This window comes from Perna viridis, chromosome 5 (assembly GCF_037379345.1).
Source record: "Perna viridis isolate PV_CMFRI_1.1 ecotype Kerala chromosome 5, ASM3737934v1, whole genome shotgun sequence".
NCBI lineage: Eukaryota > Metazoa > Mollusca > Bivalvia > Mytilida > Mytilidae > Perna > Perna viridis.
Window position 1 is genome coordinate 42,165,987 of NC_142449.1, and position 19,879 is coordinate 42,185,865.

At 32.1% G+C, this 19,879-nt stretch overlaps 2 protein-coding genes across 5 annotated transcripts in view; one reads left to right on the plus strand and one right to left on the minus strand.

The window, feature by feature from the left end:
• The window catches only part of LOC148617783 (RAB11-binding protein RELCH homolog), a 90,145-nt gene that overhangs the window by 53,728 nt on the left and 16,538 nt on the right, over nucleotides 1–19,879 (plus strand). The window lies entirely within an intron of this gene.
• Nucleotides 5,717–19,689, minus strand: LOC148617784 (uncharacterized). Of its 3 annotated transcripts, none has more exons than XM_088585340.1 (2): nucleotides 19,502–19,689; nucleotides 5,717–8,101 (listed from the first exon to the last, which is right to left on the minus strand). In XM_088585340.1, the coding sequence occupies exon 2, from the start codon at nucleotides 8,035–8,037 to the stop codon at nucleotides 6,892–6,894; it is 1,146 nt and encodes a 381-aa protein (XP_088441466.1). In that variant the 5' UTR covers nucleotides 8,038–8,101; nucleotides 19,502–19,689; the 3' UTR covers nucleotides 5,717–6,891. The 3 variants fall into 3 exon arrangements, with proteins under 3 accessions (XP_088441466.1, XP_088441467.1, XP_088441465.1); XM_088585341.1 differs by having other exon boundaries at nucleotides 19,485–19,689; XM_088585339.1 differs by lacking the exon at nucleotides 19,502–19,689 and adding an exon at nucleotides 19,307–19,459.

Below are 19,879 nucleotides of genomic sequence, written 5' to 3' on the forward strand. Positions count from 1 at the left end.
TTGAAACGAATGAAAGTTTTAAGTAGGTCAATGAGTGCCAAAGCTACATCAGTTTTCAAAGACCCTGATGTAGCAAAAACATTGTCTATTATGCATGACAAATATGTTGTCGTACCAGCAGACAAAGCCCAAAACAACATTGTTTTTGTCTGCAAAACATTTTAATCAAATGTTTATTATCAGAAGTAGATGAAGAAAATAGTAGCTGTGATAAGACCTATACTGCTACCACACTTTCCAAAGAAAAGATTGTGGAAAACCATAAATCTGTGCTATCTTCTTTTAGTCTCTCTACCAAGGAGAATGATTGTGATTTACCATCTATGTACTGGATTCCTAAACTCCACAAGAATCCATACAAACAATGTTTCATAGCTGGATCTGCAAAATGTACCACCAAACCTGTTTCAAAACTTTTAACTTCTGTACTCACAGCTGTCAGAGAGGGTCTACAGTCCTACCACAAAACTTGTTACTTCTGTAGTGGTATTAATTCAATGTGGATCCTGAAAAACTCGAAAGATCTTTTGGAGATAATCAGTTCAAGACTATTATCTGGAAATAATAGCATTAAAACCTATGATTTTTCAACACTGTATACTTCTATTTCCCATACGCAGTTAAAATCTTGACTTAAAAACATTATACATAGTTGTTTTTTCCAAAAAATGATGGTACACCTAGATACAGATATATAGATCTTGGTAGAGATTCCTCTTACTTTGTAAGAAATAATTCCAAATCATCTTCCAAATATACAGAGCAAGATGTTTACAAAATGCTGGAATTTTTAATCGACAACATATTTGTCCTGTGTGGTGGACGTGTTTTTCAACAAACGGTTGGCATTCCAATGGGAACAAATTGTGTTCCTTTACTTGCTGACCTATTCCTTCTCTCATATGAGGCTGACTTTATAGTTGATTTGATCCAAAAGAAAGAATATCGTTTGGCTAGATCCTTTAATCTCAGTTTCCACTATATAGGTGACCTATTATCTTTAAACAATCCTGATTTCGGGGATTTGATACATCGCATCTACGCCAAAGAACTTGAGATAAAGGATACTTGGGTCAGCCTCATATCTTGACCTTCACTTAGAAATCGATGGTAAAGGAAAACTATTGACCAAACTTTACGACAAACGTGATGACTTTTCATTCAGAATTGTCAACTTTCCTTTCATCTGTGGCAACATCCTTTCAGCACCTGCGTATGGAGTGTTCATATCACAACTCATATGTTATACCAGAGCTTGCCGAAACTACGCAGACTTTTTGTATGTGACTCTAACAAATAGGCTTCTGGGACAGGGTTATGTTGCTACAAGATTGATGTCATCACTACAGAAGTTTTATGGTCGTCATCATGAACTCATGGATCATTATGGTGTATCCATCTGCACCATGAAAACTGATTTATTCAAGGGTTCATAGTTTTCCTTTCCTCGTTTGTCTACCCCGGACTCGACTTTTTATGAGCTACTCGGCGGGTGTTTCTAGAAAAGCAGAGGACGCTTACCCCACTGGTGCACCTGGTCCATGTCCCCAGTTTTTAGTGGAGTCCGAGTTGCTCATTTGCTTTTGTTGCTTTGTATGTATGATTTAATTACTTTATATTCTTTGTTGTGTATGTCTGTTTTCCATGTCTGGTCTTTGTCCCTGGATTGCATTCTTTTGATTACTGCTATAACCTTGGTTGCCTTGATTACTCTTTCTTGACCTTGAATGAATGGACAAATTCAAATTCGGCATGTGGCTTTATATAGGGCATTGTTGCGAGTGTTCTTTGGATGCAGCCTGATCCTCCACTTAAATGGGACTTTTGTATGTTATAAATACGAAAGAAGCGTACTTATTATTTTGTCTTTTATATTCATTGTATTCTAGTTTACATTTGCTACTGAGGGTGTAGATTAGTTATTCAGAGTCATTTTCATAATGCTTAAGATTTTAGCAGAGTCCTAGTTGCTCCTTTACTTTTGTTACTTTGTAGGTATTATTTTGATTATTTTATGTTCTTTGTTGTGTTTGTCTGGTCTTTGTCCCTGGATTACATTCTTTTGATTTCTTTAAGAATCTTGGTTCCCGTGATTGCAAACTTTCTTAAGTGGTTTTGATATCAGCCTTTGGAAATGTCATTTTATATTTTATTTTCAGTGGGAAGTAATTTGTTAAAGCCTTTTTTTATGAAGAACCCTATAAAAATACACTAGTTTCTTTTTAAATGATAGAACAGAACATTTATGTTCTCATATTTGATTTCACACATTTTAACATAAATGTGTCATTTGGTCGGCTTTCAGGGAAAGATAATCAAGGATGAGCCCTTAATCAGATTGGACTAGATTTGTTTTACTGCTCCTAAATAAGCCTAAGGCTTACAGGTTTGAATGAGATCAAATGCAATATTTAGCTGACACATATTGTTTCTTACTTTCAGTGCAACATCCTACGTGCATTCTGCTGCACGTATAATTCAGAAATTGTATAGAGTTTTGCAGGGAATAACATAATAAAATGAGGCTGTTAGTATTCTAAGATTAACATTATGAAGACTATGTCCAGAACTACACTTCACTTATTATAAATGTATTGAGAGTAATAAAAATTTTTCTCTAACCCTGCCTCCTCCTCTTTTTTATATGCATATTGATATATCAGGTTCGGGTGGGTACAATGTGCCATGTTACAAGTATGATAATAAATGGCGCCAAGGATGTATTTATTTACCTGTATTTAACTAAGTACAATCTGAAGAATGATGTGTTGAATGTTTCACTTCTCATGGTATTTCGTTGTTTTTTGACAGCTTTTGTGGAACTATCAGTTTTTGTGGATATCAATAGAAATGTATCATTATTCTTGTCATAACATTTTAACATTTGTTGATGCCTGTCTTGAACATTTAGCAAGATTTGTCTTAGTTGTCAAGCTCCAAATAATTGCTTTTTCACGTCAATTGAAACTTGATGGGTGTCTGTTGAGAAACAGGTGCTCACCACACTAACACTTTGGGTTTGGTACCAATGCCATATACTTTGATGTTCAAATCATATATTGGATTTTATCATATTCCAAACAGATAACAATATGGTCATACTTAATGTTATTGTTCAGGGTTTATGTTGTTGGGTTCTGTTGTCACAGCTAACTAAGTTGAAGCATAATTAACTATTTGAATGTCAAATGTGGAAGAAAAGGCACATTAACACTTTAAAATAACAAAATTATTGCAGGATGGAATTAAAACCTTAAACAAAAACTAAATGAGTTTGTTGAATTCAAACAAAAACTAGAATGCTTTTTTTCCAATTTCAATAATTGGTGGTTGAGTTCAGCTGATAAAGTTTAATTTGAAAGGTATTCAAACATTGGGCAAATTTAGTTCGAAATAGTACCAGTACTTTATGGGGGAAAATGAAAATATCATTTCATATTTTTTTTTCAGTGGGTCATATGTAAAGAACTTTTTTGTTCAACCTTATAAGAATGCAATAACATCTTTTAAATCAATGAACAAATTATTTAGATTTTACTCCATATTTGGATTACAAATTTATACTGCATTCCAGCCCAATTATCCTGAATGGTATTTCTTCAAAGCAAAGAGGTCCTGACAGTATAATATGAAATTTAACATAGATGTGTTATTTGGTCAGCTTTCAGGAAAAAAATACTCGAAGATAAATCCTTGATCAAGTTGGACTTAAGTACTGCTCTGCCTTAAAAACAGGCAGAAGCTTATGTTTAGTGAATTATGCATTTTTAATCCCAAATATGTTTTTAGTGGAAATTCTTCAGTAGACCTCATAGAAACTGTACTCAAAAACAAAAGTGAAAATGAAAGTTGCACACTGGAGATATTAACACGTAAAAGTTTTGTTATGCTGTAATACGGAAAAGTACTAGAAAATTTCCCGCCAGAATTTTTACACGTCAACCAATCAAAAAAATATTTCACGATAGGTAGCAGATCCAAGGATGTGAACAGTTTTATTGATTATAATGAGATATGAAGAATCACCCCCTGCCTGGTTTTTGGGCAGAATCATACATAACTGTTTTGGTTTTACTTCACCCAGATCATCATAAGAACTTTGTGTTATGTTAGGTACAATATTTAGCTGACACTTATTGTTTCTTGCTTTGTATTGTCCCAAGTGCATTGAAATCATGGTATATATTTTTGTATCTATTTACTTGTAAATAACTAACTAAAATCTGGAGAACAATGCGTTAAATGTGTCACTTCCAATGGTATTTCATTAATTTTTGACAGCTTTAGTGAAACTATCAGTTTTTTGGGATATCAAGAGAAATGTTTCATTATTCTTATCATTACATTTGTTGATGCTTATAATTATGTTTATTCCTGTCTTTCACAAATCTAAGTTGTCAAGTTCCCAATCATTGCTTTTTCAGTACAACTGAAACTTAGTGGGTGTCAGTTGTGGAAGGTGCTCACCATACCAACATTATGATCATATACTTCAATCCAAGAATATTGATATTCCATTGTAAAAATAACTCAAATCAAACCATTTGGATTTTATTACATCTAAAATAGTTGAAAATATTTTCACATTAAATTTTTACAAAAAGTAAATGAGCTTGTTTAACGCAAAGTAAAACCTTTAGATACAAAATGTTTGCTAGTTGAGTTCAGCTAATAAGTCATTCAAGTTCTGGGCATTCTTAAGTAGTTGATGGGTCAATTACAAGTCTAGTTAAATATTATTTCATTGTTCAATTTTTATTTTATTAGATACTGGTATAATCGATGCTTCTTTATTACTGTAAAAATATTTAATTTACATTTTGTATTAGGTTGTTTGAAACTTTCTTTTTCAATTAAAAGCATTTTGATTACATTTGTCTGAATTATTGAGTATTTGTCTGTATGGTATGTAAATAGTTCGAAAGAGAAAAGTCTGTCAGCAATTTTTGTTTCTGAATATTCCATTTGAGAGTAAATAAATAGCATCAATTTTGTGATTAAGCATTGTCCATGGAGATGTTCAGTTTAACGTGAAAGTCATAAATATCCTATTTCAGACTAGTAATGGGAGTGAAATGTCCCATGGTAGCAGCAATATCAGGGAAGAAAGCTCCCTACTCACCTCTATATTGAATGTTATGAGATATTTTGTCAGTATCAAAATCAATAAGGCACATTGAATGTAATTTTGATTTCTAAACCACTAATCTAATTATCAGGAGTTGTAACTTGTTGCTACATTGGTGTGATGGTTACGGCATTTGTATAGTTTCAAATTTCCATTATTTTGTCACTTTTTTTTTCTTCCCATTTATCTTAAATCAAGTAATTCCGTGACAAGATTATGGACTTCGGATAGAATGACGAATTATGAAAAATGTGTTTTTGCAGTACCATGAATGTTATTACTTTTGTGACCAAAGTCAGCTTTCATTATTAAACTCTTCTTCACAAAATATCTAATTGTTTTTGTTTGCCATAAAACAAAAAAGATGGCAAAATACTTGTAACCTTGGTGTACAATACATGTATTTGCAAAATCAAGGCAAAGTTGGTATTTGTTTTAACAGGTCAGAGAATATAGTGCATACAGCAACTGTCTGTCAATATTTCCAGTCACCATACTGTATATGATTCCTTTCATAAATGCAATTGATGGGACATTAGAGCAATATTTTTTATTTTATTTTTTTTGCATTTGGCTTATATATGCAGTTGCAAGAAAATATTCAAAGCGACAGATTTTTTGGGACATCTATAGTGTTACGTTAAAAAATCACAGATTTTGAGAATGGAGTCTTTTTATTGATGAATTTGATTTTTTTTTCGCATGTGGTCTATTTATCTGCTTCTTGGTGTGCTTTCAGCAAGAGTAAAAGAGTATGCACTCAGTTTTCATGAATGAATAAAATCATAGATGCTTAGAATTGAAACTTTTTACTGTAGATAACATTTGTAGATTTTCGGTGTCTGTTTTTGTAAGAACCAGGCGAAAGGGAAAAAATCAGAAACATGCATATCAAAAACCCACCAATGGAACAATATAATTTCACTCAAGGATGTTTATTTCTCTTTATGAAAAGACCATTATTTGATTACTGCCCTTGAAATGTTTATTTCCAATGCATTTCAATGAAATTATAACTCAATTTACCAAAGTGATATTGAACATTTTGTCTTGCACTTGTATTTCAAGGACTAAAGTTTTATCAACTGCTTTAAAACTGCATACATGTACTAAAGAAGTTTACCATTCAAAATAAGGTTGTATAAGAAGTATTCCAAACCAAAAATATTGAAATAGGAACCCAACAGCAGCAACGATAAGTTTTACCAGAGAATGTCATTGGAGTTACAGTAGTGTAGCCCTATGTAAAATTCAAGGAATGAAGCCTCAGATTTTATTTTGGTATGATAAATGTTGATAAATAATATATGATATATAATAGTTTGAAGTTAAACAAGTCTGACTACTGACTACTGGGTTTTTGAAAACAAAATTGGATGTTTAAGAATGTACTTATTTTCGATTGATTTAATAACTCCTTTCTCCATAAAGTGTTTACTTGAAAACACATACTGTCCTTGAACTGATCTGGGCAATGATTTGACAGATTGATGACCGCTGACTGATTGATCATTGACAGATCGATGACTGAACATCATCATTTACACTGAGAGAAAAGTAATGTAAAAACAACAAAAATGTCAGTATTTCATCTTTCTTTCATTCATATAAAGCCTTTACACAGTAAAAGCTTCTTAGGTTCAGTTTTTGCGAAAAAAAGCACAATATGATATATAGTTTTATTTTCTGATTACCAGTACAAACCTTCTGATTCTTGGATACGTATTTCCCCAATGATTTGACAGTACATATGATATAAGCTGTTACACATTTGTGCATTTTACATTTCCCAGAATGTCACCATTTTGTTTTTTGCCATATTGTTTTATATCGTCTGTTGTATTGGTTGTTTCTGGTGCAATGTAGGATTTGTATCTACTTCTTCTGCATATAACCTTGTTTATGCATCTTTTAACACCTTTGATGATGTCTTGACGCAGGTTGTGACATAAAACTATGAAAACTATAGGTTTGAGACTGATAAATATATATGTTAAAGTCATATTTGCAAAGGCAAAATACGGGATCGTTAAAAAGTTCACGTTTACGCCAAAATAGACAACAATAAAACGCAACAGTTGTTCTGAGCTATGACATGCCTTCAACAAAGCAAATGCTGCTAGCACAATGAGCATAGGTTTCTGAAGTTGCTCGAGAGTCTTAATATCCACAATATATTTCTTCAATTCAAATGAAAGGTCCTTTTTGTGCAACTGTATTGAAATTGTTGAAATGGAAACAAATATTGTCACAATAGCAAAGGGGAGCAAGTTTTCCAGCAGAAAGTTGAATAATGACACAATTAAAAACACTTGATCTGCCATCTGTGGCTGGTAATTGTGATGGCATATTGCTTCGACTACATCTGGGTCATTCTCAGGTTGGGATAGTCCTATAGTCCAAAAATAGTGGAGATTGAAACAGATCACAAGAACTGTTATCAGCAGGACAACTGATCTTGCCTTGTCCACACTGCACATTTTATACATCTTTTTTGGATAGACTACTGTTATCATTGTTTCAATAGAGATCGCTACCATAATCCATGAATTGAAGAACAATAGCACATTTGTCACAAAGTTGTAGACCTTACATACAGCATTGGACAGAACATTGATTTTTAAGGTCAAATTACTGTTTGTGACTTTTTCAAACCAATTGTTACCACAGTAAATGTAAAGTTCTATTAATCCAAAGAACATTGACAAGATAAGATAGAAACAGACAGACCAAGATGTCCGGTAATACTTGCGGAGAAAAATTGAACACACAATATTCCCAAATGTTCCAACTAGAAGGAGGAAAGCGTAGAGGTATTTAATAATACTAGCTTTTATAGATTCTAATTCAGAATGAGCCAAGATGTAAGGAGATATTGGTATATCAGTTGTGTTGTGGTATGTTTCCATGGTTACTGTTTTTGAGAATTTTACTTATCCACAGGTAGTATTTTTTTTTCTTTTTAGTCACACTCTGCAATGAAAAAAAGATAATCATTGTATTAATAAGTACAGTAATAAATTAATTTCTACAATCTTACTTGAAAATTTTTTATAAGTTAAAGAATGATTAAGGATAATACAAAAATTTTCGAAATTGCTAGTTAAGGAGGTAGACCTAGGGTAAGGGACATAACTCTTGAAGTCATTGATATGTTTGTAACATATTAATTTCACCTAAGCCTATCAAACTTTCACTTGAAACAGAATGAAATCAGTCCAAGTTACTTTGATGCTTACATGAGATTGATGTAAAATGCTGAATACTAACGTTTCAATGATTTGTAAGACTTGTGTCCCTTTACCGTAGGTCTACCCCCTTAAATCTAGGCATTGGTCAAAAGGAATAGAAAAAAGAAAGTCCATATAACAAATGGCAATATCGAGGGAAATTGATGTCAAGCCATTAAGAATACAATGATATACAAAACACAGTTTTATTGACTAGCATTATACCCCTTACTGTGATGATTTACCTGCAACATTGATACTTTTTTTAAAATACTCATTGACATACATGATATATGAATTATTGTATAATAGATGAAATTTATGTCTTTTACAATTATTGTATCGGATTATATAAGTTTTTAAAGCTTAAGCCTCTAAACAATGCAATGTAAACAAATTCATTAATAGAACAATCATAAACAAAAACAAGATTTGCTTTTTTTCTAAAAGATGGGTCTAATGCAACAAACCACATTAGAAGTCCAGTTCCAGTGAAGAATGAGTACAACTTAAATGATTGCACTTTGTCCATTTTGTATACATTCCTAGCGTAGGTACACATGCACTTAGTTCTGGTGAAGTCTAGATTTAATCATACATAAACAAGGATGATGAACAAATGTACCTCTATCATTGTTGTGCTCTTTTTATCACATTGTTATTTCTGTTATAGATCAAAAACAGGGATATCGATTAAGCATTGTCTTCTGATTAAACAATTACTGAGGTTCACGTCAAGAGTGGGGGAGCAATTTGTTTTCATCAGTTTTGGCATCATTAGATTCCCCAAGGTGATGCTGATGGATGTCTTCTTGTATATATTATTAGTGTTAGAAGGTGGAACAAGTACTAGAATGTTTGGATTTAAGTCTCAGAGTATTCATTCTAATTGTGTTAATTTGTTGTTGACTATAGACTACAGTTGGTTATTTAAGTACAATTCTATGTTAGAATCAGGCATTGGGTAGCCCATCATATTTCTCAATTTGGTCTTGTTTTACCTCAAACATATTTAATATATCTAGAAAACAACTGAAAAGCTATTTAAATTCATCTTAAAGCATTTGCGGAGAAGATATTTTTTGACTGCTTATATAAGTTAGAAGTGCAGGAAAATTTCCCTGACTTTTTCCATAGTGCATTTCAACTGAATTTGACCTATCAATGTCTTAAAAAGGCATATTTTACGAACACTTTGGTAGATATTTCTGGTGGTTTTCGGGTATAAGGCACTTCAACTTAATTTTTTTCAAAATGTTTTTGCAAGATTAAACCAGATGAAACAAGCTAAGGTTAACAACCTCACATAAATCAAATGTACACATTCTTTAATAATGAGATATGGACTGGTGCCAGATTGTTATCTAAAACAGTGTTCTAGGATTTTTCAAAAATTGAGATTTCCTCTGGAAAAATCCATGTACAATCAACTTTCCCACAGTCAATGACTGCTTTCCTAACAAAACAAATCCTTACTGCATATGAAGTTTTCAACTTGCCACGGGAAAGTGTAACTAAGTACCTAACTTTCCCTGACCCAAATTTCACTTGCCCCGGGTAACAGAAAATAGGAATCCTAGAACGCTGTAAAATCAAATAAAAGTAAATACTTCGAAGAGTAATTATGGTAATTATGGTAATTATGTGTTCAGTGATGAAATAATCTGATTAATAAATGTTAATATATAACTGATTACTAGGATTACTTAATGAGTGTTAATTTGTTACTCCTACACTGTGTTATTGCTCCAAAAAGTTCAGTACATTTCTATGCAAGAGTTAGGTGGTCTAGTTATTGCACCCAAATGTTAAGTACAAGTCCATTTAAGAATTAGACAGGTTGGTTATTGCTCCAGAACATTTAATACAATTTTTTGTTATAATTAGAAAAAACAAGTTTAGTAAGAATAAGACAGGTAGGTTTTCCTCCAGAATGTTAAATACAAGTCTGTTTAAGAATAAGGTAGATAGGTTATTGCTCCAGAATTTTAAATATAACTCTGTGTAAGAATAGAGAGGAAGGTGTTGCTCCAGAATATTAAATACAAGTCTGTGTAAGAATAAGATAGGTAGGTTATTGCTCTAATACAAGTCTGTGTAAGAATAAGATAGGTAGGTTATTGCTCTAGAAAGTTAAATACAAGTCTATGTAAGAATAGACAGGTAGGCTATTGCTCAAGAATGTCAAATACAAGTCTGTGTAAGAATTAGACAGGTAGGCTATTGCTCAAGAACGTTACATACTAGTCTATCTAAAAAATAGACTGGTAAGTTATGCTTAAGAACATTAAATATAAGTCTTTGTAAGAATTAGGCAGACTGGTTATTGTACCAGAAAGCTCAGGACAAGTCTGTTTAAGAATTAGATAGTTTTATAACTGTACCACTTTAGTAAAGTACAAGTTTGAACAAGGAAAGAGTTCATACGCTTAAATATTTAACAGAAATTGTTAAAACTTTATGGGACTGATTGTAACAGATTGTGATTAACTCTTCTTATTTTATCTATTGCATTGGTTGTTAATGATGTGTTTTGTTTTTATACCACCACACGAAATGGCGAGGTATTATGTGATGTCCTCAAAAAAGTTGTGAATCTGTCCATCTATTTGTCCCCAATGGTTTCCATTGAAGGAATTAATGATTTGTGTAAACTTTGTACAGTTGTAAAGTACAGTTCAATACAGGTTAATTTAGATTTCCAGCAAAATCTTTAATGAGGTATTCGAGTTCGGTTATTTTGAAAATTTTACCATTCCCCTTTTTCACCATTATGTGGTGAGGTATCACTTACTGTTCCGTTCATGCACTTATTTTTTATTGGTTGTTTATTTGTATTTTTGTTCTTTTCATAAGTTCACTTTTGTTTGTTACTTTATTTATATGTACACATTTGTTTGACTACCTTGGAACAAAGGTAAACAAATGGAAAGAAAATACTAGAGTAGGTGCAGTGTAAATACTTCATTGATTTATTTGAAGGTTGAAAAATTCCATTCCAAGTTTAATTAGTGAAAGGTTACAGAAGTGACAACAAAGGCGATATTCTATGACTTTAAATTTCAAAACTATTTAGTCAGTTTTAAATAATATTTCCAAAAGATCAGTAGGTAAGCAATAAAGGGCATATGCTTGCAACTTTGTCTATTGTGTACATTATTTTACGGAAATAGAAAAGATAAGGGAAGAATGTAAACATGTATATTCTCAAGATAACACAAAATGGTGCATTTAATTTGCATGTGTAAAAAATGAATAAAAGAAAAATCGTTTAAGAATGAAATCATAAATGGTACACCATATTAGAACATGTTTATGGATTAATCTATATTATCATTCGTTAGACTCATTATTACCATTTGTTACAGTATTACTTGCATATATTTGTTTGGGTAATTGAGCAATATTTTTATTTTTTTATACCACCACAAAAAATTGTGGGTGTATTATGTTATGAAGTTATTGTTGTTATCATTGGCATCTTTGTTGTTATTTTTTTCCTTTCTGTGTGAAATCTTTAGTTGTATTGAACCGAATGTCATGATTTTTTTTATTTATTTATTACTTGCTGTTAGGTGAAAATTGCTGTTTACAATGGGGTCAGTGGCCCCTACCGTTCAGACGAGGTAAAATAAGTGTTTATTTAAAATTTATGTAGAACGTTAGTTTCTTATTCAATTTTGACAGATTTTTTTTTAATTTGCTTCTTATAAAATTCTGTATTGAATATGTTTAACAAATCTAAATGAGTGCTTTCCATTTTTAATCTACAGGGCCCAAAAACTGAAAATAAAACAAAGGGGCAGTCAAAATTTTTTCTAATATATATCTCCAAAACCGTTAGGTTCAGCCAAATTCTTTCAATAATTGAAATGGCCCTTATTGTAAGGCTTACAAAACTCTGCAGGGGATCAAAGATGTTTTACAACTCCTTGTTAGAGAAATTGCATTTGAAAAGCAAAAATAATTTTTTTAGCAACTTTCAGCCAATATCTTTAAAACTGTAATGTATAGAAAGAAACTTTCAATTGATTAAATGATCCTTATGATAAGGCCTACTAAAGTCTTCTTTGAGTCAAAATTGTTGGACAACTCCTTGTTACACTTACGGTACTTGAACTGCAGAAATCTAACCGGGTGAGAGATTCAGGCTTTTGGAGCCTCTTGTTTTATTTGTACAACATTGTATCCAAACAAGGTGTTTCCATAATGAACTATATGTCCCTATGTTTGGTTTGTCCAAAAGAAATATTGTGTCCGCACTTGCACTAAGTGAACAGAATATAACTGGATGTTGTCGTATCATGCTGCGGTCGGCTGTTATTTTAACAGATCATACATAACTACCTTTTCAAAAGTAAGTCCTTTATTTTTTTTTCTAATGGATTTATATATAATACGTACCAATCAAAATATATGACGTATAAAACCAGGTGATGCAAAATAATGTGGCATTCTCGAAGATAGCCAACCACTCAGAAAGCTTGTTACAAATCAAATTCCGATATTTTTTGTTTAATATATCTACTGCTTCCTTTACTGCCATATTGACTTCCAATAACATTACCTTATTGTCAATTATAGTGCAGTAGAGTTCTTTTGACTGTCAAATCGGATGTGCAAATACAGTTATATTAATGACAAGTTGCGGAAAAGAGATTGCTTACAATAGATAAATGTTAGCTTAACATGCTATTTTAAATAAATTACAAAAAGAAATTGAAAACTGTCTATTAGTTTTGTCAACACTGTCTGGATTTCTTACGAAGCTTTTCTATTACATTAGTACTTGAATGTGATAATTGCATTTATCTGTGGTAAACGTACTAATTTTCATGGTGTGCTTATTTTCGCGGAGGACAAAAAAAGTGCGAAAATTAATTGCTGCAAAATAGGTTTTTCACGCTTCGAAATGCTTTGCATTAGCTTGTGTTCTCGTTGTCTGGTCTTCCGTTTAATTTCCGTTAGAATATTGCTTCCCTTGATTAGTCTTTAAAAAATCTGCGAAAATTAGAAATCGCGAAAGTTTATTCCTTTACAGTATTTTTGGGAAACTGAAACCAAAAGTATTCAAGCATTGTAACACTTTAACCTTTTCGATTTCTACATTTCTATCGCTACACTGACAAGAGAACATTTTAATACACCTATTTCTTAATTTCAAGGGACAGAAAGTTTACACTGAGTGAAAGATGTTGTAAAAATTATTTGTCCTTCACCAAAAATTCTGATGCAACAGACAACTTCAGTAATAAAGCCAAACGTTGAGACTTTATTTCAACAAGTTTTATTTTACCATGTTTAAACCCCGATGCACAGCCCGTAAAGTATTGTTGAAATTTCTGTAGTAAAATTCTCAAGAGTACAATGCACATATTTAAGTGCAGGAAAATGTTTCTATGTATCAAAATATAATGGTAAGAAATTCTTTTAACCTGGAAGTTTCATTGTACGAAATTTATAGAACATAAAGTAAATCTTTAGATCGATTTTACGAAACACTTATCATTCTATCATTTAACCCTGAATTATGCCCGATTCTGAAACGTAACTGTATACGGTGAAACATGTTTTAACGAAACCCTTTTTTGGACTTAAAATTCGTACGGTTAAGACATTTGTTCGGTTTATTTAGGGTGCTTTCCATTATGAGGTTCGTTCCCCTTAATCACAAATTCGTGTTCCATTATTTGCTCGTATCCTAGTGGTTCGTCTTAGACGTCTAACCAGACGAACCGGAAGTAGAATTAGAGAAAGTTAGTTCAAAATACATTTATATATATATATATGTATTGATATAAAGGGATTTAAAAAAAAAGTATCTGGTTTAGACTGGTTTTCATTTGATTAAGGATTCAGTTTAATTAGTTTTAATTTCAGTTTCACAAACTTAAAGAAGTTGGTTCGGTAAGAGCAAAACGTGGCCTCATAAACAAAGTCTGTATGAAGCAAAATTTATTTTGTTTCTCTTGCTCTTTGATGTTGATTTGATTAATTTATGGTATTAATTTGAACGTATACGGTCATATTTGGCTGAGATTGTGAAAATCTGTTAAATATACTGGAAAACACAAAATTGTGTGCAGTTTTCCACACTTTTAACAGTGGCAACATACATGTTTACTCTCATGCTTCATATATGTTGTGTGTAAGTGCTAGTTACAACTCGTGTAAAATACCTTGAGTCAGCAGATGTGTGGCCACTTTCGTTCCACAAAAACTATCTTAAAAATTGCATAAATGTTAAAAGTTAAAATTTTGTAAAAGTTGCATAAATGCACACTTTTAAAAAAAACATTCATATTCAGTGTTTGCGATCATTTGACTGTTCTACTACTACATAGAAATCAGCTTTAATCAAATCTTCGAAAATGCCCGAATCATGAGGGCAAAAGGGGTTCTTACCGAACCTTCTCCTTTGTTATATATATATTTTTTTTCAATATGAAATATTCCATATATGATAAATCACTTACCTTACGTGTGGATAGAAAACAAACGTAGTCAAAAAGTATAATAATTGGAACATTGTATGTGGGGCTTCTACATCTCCTAAACGCACCCCATACTTTGAATTTACGTCATTTTGTTAATCATTTAAACATGACCATATATCGTAATGTTATACTTTCCTTGGCGATAAAAAGTCGTCTTACTAGTTTTTATTGATCGTATTTGTTTGGCATAAATGTATTGAAAATAATGTAAGAACTCGCAAATTCTATGAAAATAATGTAAGAACTCGCAAATTCTATTATTAAAGATTGTTTAAGAACATATGACAGGCAATTTAAGAGTAATATTAAAAGAATCAATGTATACAAGATTTTGACCACCCTTATTTTCTAGTTTATTTTTAGAAACCTTAATAAAAAAAACATTACAGTACATATGACTGCATTACTGTCAGAACGTTCCATTTCATCATTGTCATGTTACATGGTGAGGACATAGGTGTTAAGACCGCCAGTTATAAATAAAACTTCTCTGTTAAGGGTACAACCATCGAATGTAATCCAGGGACAAAGAACAGACACACACAATGAAAGCATTCTCGGCTTCAAGTTGCTCATTAACAGTCAAGTTCAGGGTTGACGAAAGTGAAAACAAATCTGAGATGAACACTTTGGTGAATCCAGGACAGGCCTTAGTATAAATTAAAAAGTAATATAGGATTCATTGAAAGATTTCCCCCTTGACTGAGAAGAAGCACTTTTCAACTTCAACGAGACACATGCGAAAAATGTTGTGAAATCAGCGTGATTTTACTCCATTATATCTATTAAGATTCTGATCTGATCATCCGACAATATTTCATGTTGAAACCGAGTTTGACATGTTTCAATTTGTGTTAACAGATAAATTATTGCCAAAGAGATTTTACACTTATGGCTTGAGTGACTTATGTCACAACCGTGTATTGGGAGTTCAAACGAAAATGATTGAATTACACGTTTTTAAACATCATTTTCAAGCTTTTACATAATTTCCGGACTTTATCTCTGATAGCAAGAGTACTCACGACCCACCTTTATAGGGTATGAGAACATGGAGGCCAAATATGTTTTGCTCTACTTTTGTGCAATACAATTTGTGTACATTCTCACGTAAAGTACATTTACTTAACAAGAAAAGCTGATTAGGGGTAATTAAAATATTGTTGTTCGTTGGTAAATGAGAACTGCTTTATTCATGACAAATCGTAAGCACGCGCACATTTTTTGCTTTGAAAAGAAAATAATCGGTAATTGTCTTATTGGTCACGATCTATTCTGTCGATATTTAAGGTAAAAGAAGTGACACAAGTAAAGTATATTAAGAACTTGACTAGAATCATTACGTTGGCAGTGGTCGACACATGACACAAATGATGGACACATATTGAGAAAATTTCGTAGGTAGTATGGAATACTTTTTAGGAAACATTAAGTACTTGATATGGTTGTACCTATAGTTTTTTTTTATTACTGCCGGGAGTGGGTTCTTACACGATCTGTTATGTAGTTTCATTTTTGGATAAATAGTAAATTTATAGCCCTACTAAAGATAAAATTGTTTGGTTCATAAAAACTTTAAATATTAATGCTGATATTTAAACATTACAAAATTGTAGTTATACAATATAGTGTTATTGCTAATATTTTAGAAATTAGTTGTATTGGCAATTACAATTTACATACAGAATTCTTGAATTGATTTACAGATTCATGGAAAATGAAATAACTCTTTGAAAAAAAAAATCATAAAATTATTTTACATCGACTATGAACGGGATTTATATAAACTGTCATTTAACAAATTGTTTTGTTTAAATGGTCAATCCCCATACTGTTAGAATCTTATCTTTTCAGTGTAATCAGAGTACTTGATTCCAATCATATTAATACTGGACATTGATATATTACTGTAATTTTGCTATCTTCTCAAATTTGACTTGTTTTATCAATCTTGAGATACTTTGAAACATAAAACACATGAACCTGCAGACTTTCACTTTGAGTTCGATCTTATCCGTAAATTTCAAAACTTTTTGGCTCCAACAAGCTAGGTTTTCTGCACTGTTATGCGTCACAATGGTTTAAAATCGGATTGAATTTAGAATGACTGTATTGTATTGTATTTTTAATGACTATTGAGCTTGAAATAAGTTTAACCGAAGTGTAAACTATAGCATATAATAGAACAAAATTAAACAAAAATCTTTTTTAGTCAATTGAACAATTTCCATGTTGAGCATGTTTCTAGTCTCAAATGTTTTATAGTAATATATATCATATTGGTCATGATATGTCTTCATTTTGACGGAAGAGTAATCAAGGGAACCAAGGTTATAGTGGTAATCAAAAGAATGTAATCCAGGGACAAAGACCAGACATGGAAAACGGACATACACAACAAAAAACATAAAGCAACCAAAATCATATATACCAAATAACAAAAGCAAATGAGCAACTCAGACTCCACCAAAAACTGGTAGTATGAACCAGATGCATCGGTAGGGTAAGCGTCCTCTGCTTTTCTAGAAACACCCGCCGAGTTGCTCATAAAAGGTAAAGTCCGGGGTAGACGAAAGAGGAAAGGAAAACTGTGACAAGTTGAATTCATCTGAGTTTTGAAGAAAATGCGAACTAAGCGATACTTTTTTCATGTTTGAAAAACCTTTCCTGGCGCGATATTATTCCAGTTTTTCGTGATCAGTCTCCCAAGGTCCCAGTTTATTAGTTTCTTCACAAATAGGAAAACTATTATTGAGGATTCTGTCTCTCTTCTATGTTAATTGACAGAAAATTTATTGTTATATATAGCATAAGTGTCAGACCATTTGATTTGTTCCTAAATATCTATTCAAAGTGTCCCTTAATCGTTGAATAATCTCGTTAGCTTTAGCTGTGCTGACGTTTTCAGTTTTCGAATTAATATCCATTTAATAAGATGAATAGAGTTATTTTAAACGTACTTGTACAAATGTTTCTTCTAGGACAAACCCTTGCAGTTGAAACTTGGATTCAAAAACTGTCTTGAAAAAAAAAAGTAGCTTAGCTTTAGTCACTGGTCAGAGTGTTTCCACTTTGGGCAGGTTTATACATTGTGTTAAAATACAACAGTATTTTGTTGTTATTATTATTTTTTTGGGGGGGTTTGTAGACTTTAAACATTATTTAATTTGTCGTTTTCGATTTAAAAAAAATTGTCTTGAGGTTAGAACATACCTTGTCTTGAAGTCATCGGAGTTTTGAGTTTATATTCTCATTGTTTTATCAAATTTAAAAAAAATCTGGCTTGAAGAGTAGTATAATAGTTACACGGGAAACAAGAAAAAGCTGATGTTATGGTAACTACACGCCAGTTATGATCAGTTGATACTTTTGAGCTGTTCGTTTTGATTGATTGTGGCGTTGTTTTGACCACTTATTACTTCCGTCTCTATCAGGTTGGTTGGGTCTTAGCCAATTGTGATCTTCCGTATTATTTGTTAAAAGAGTAATCAAGGGAACCAAGATTCTAGCGGAAATCAAAAGAATGTAATCCAGGGACAAAGACCAGACATGGAAGACAGACAAACACAACAATGAACATAAAATAACTGAAAAAATACATACAAGATAACAAAAGTTAATGAGCAACTCGGACTCCACTAAAAACTGGGAACATGGACCAGGTGCACCGGTGCGGTAAGCGTCCTCTGCTTGTCTAGAAATCCCCGCGGATTGCTCATAAAAAGTAAAGTCCGGGGTAGACGAAAGAGGAAAGGAGTGTAATGAAGTGTAATTCTTTATTTGTACTAAACTGACTACAGTCTTACACGAGATAAACGTAGAAAACACAAAAAGAGGACGACAACCAACATATGTAGAAAAAACGGATATGGTGTAACACAACAAATGCACACCTGTAAGTAAGCTCTGACAACAAAAGTGATAAAATCCACGGTAATAGAACGACGACATTTTTTTCAAAAGTCAAACTGAAAAGTAATTTAATGGCACAAAGACACATTAAGGACCAACATCTCCTGAGTGTTGACAGTCGCAAGAAATCTGCGATGGGCTTAAACTAGTTTTATAATGCCTTAATCATGCCCATTTAACGTAAGATCAAAAATGAACTGAAACATCAAACAAATACATCGTCAAATTCACTATATAATATCCCTAATTCTCTCCATGGAATGCCTCAACATATGGCTGCTTTATCAAATGTTTGTGGTAAGGTGAAAATGTATTTCTGTTCCAATTGTAGGATTATGATATATTTTACTGCTTACCCTTTTGTGAGTTTTTATTAAACATTGTTCCTTTCAGAAATGAAGTTTATTACATGTAACAGTTCAAAGAATTATAAATAATACAAACAAATAAAACATGGATCAGATGTAGAAAACAGACAGAAAGTTCGTCATCAAGTATTAATTGGGTTAAAAAAATAAATACGAACGATAGTATCTTACCTTGTCATGGGAAATTCACATTTTCAGTAGAAGTATGGTAAAACTGTCAAGTCTTATGTCTAAACAACACGATTCCTAACGTACGATTCTATCATAAACATACAAATCGTTTGAATTTTCTGATTGAATGAAAGCCCAATAGTAAGGCCTTATGGTAGTGGATCGGTAATACACTTACAAAAATCTGTTGCTTACCGTACTCTATTGATGAGATCTAACTGGCACGATAGCAGTCGTTTCATGATTGTGGTCGTAACTGACTTTCTAGGATTTTATTTGAATAGAATTTTACCAAAATGAGATGTGATTATGGGTTATCGCATGAAATTTTCCATATCACTCTCGATATTATCCCAAAATTCCTAAATTGTTTCATGGGCTGATGTCAGTGTAATATGAAAAATACACTTTAATTACCTATTGGCTAGTTAGAAGTGCATATTAGATAACAAGTTAATGAACTACAAAATGTAAATATTAACAAGAAAGAAAAAAAAACCAGAAGCTCATTAGAATTTGAACAGTGTGTATATTTATGTTAAAAAATGTTACTTGTAATTATAACAATTATGG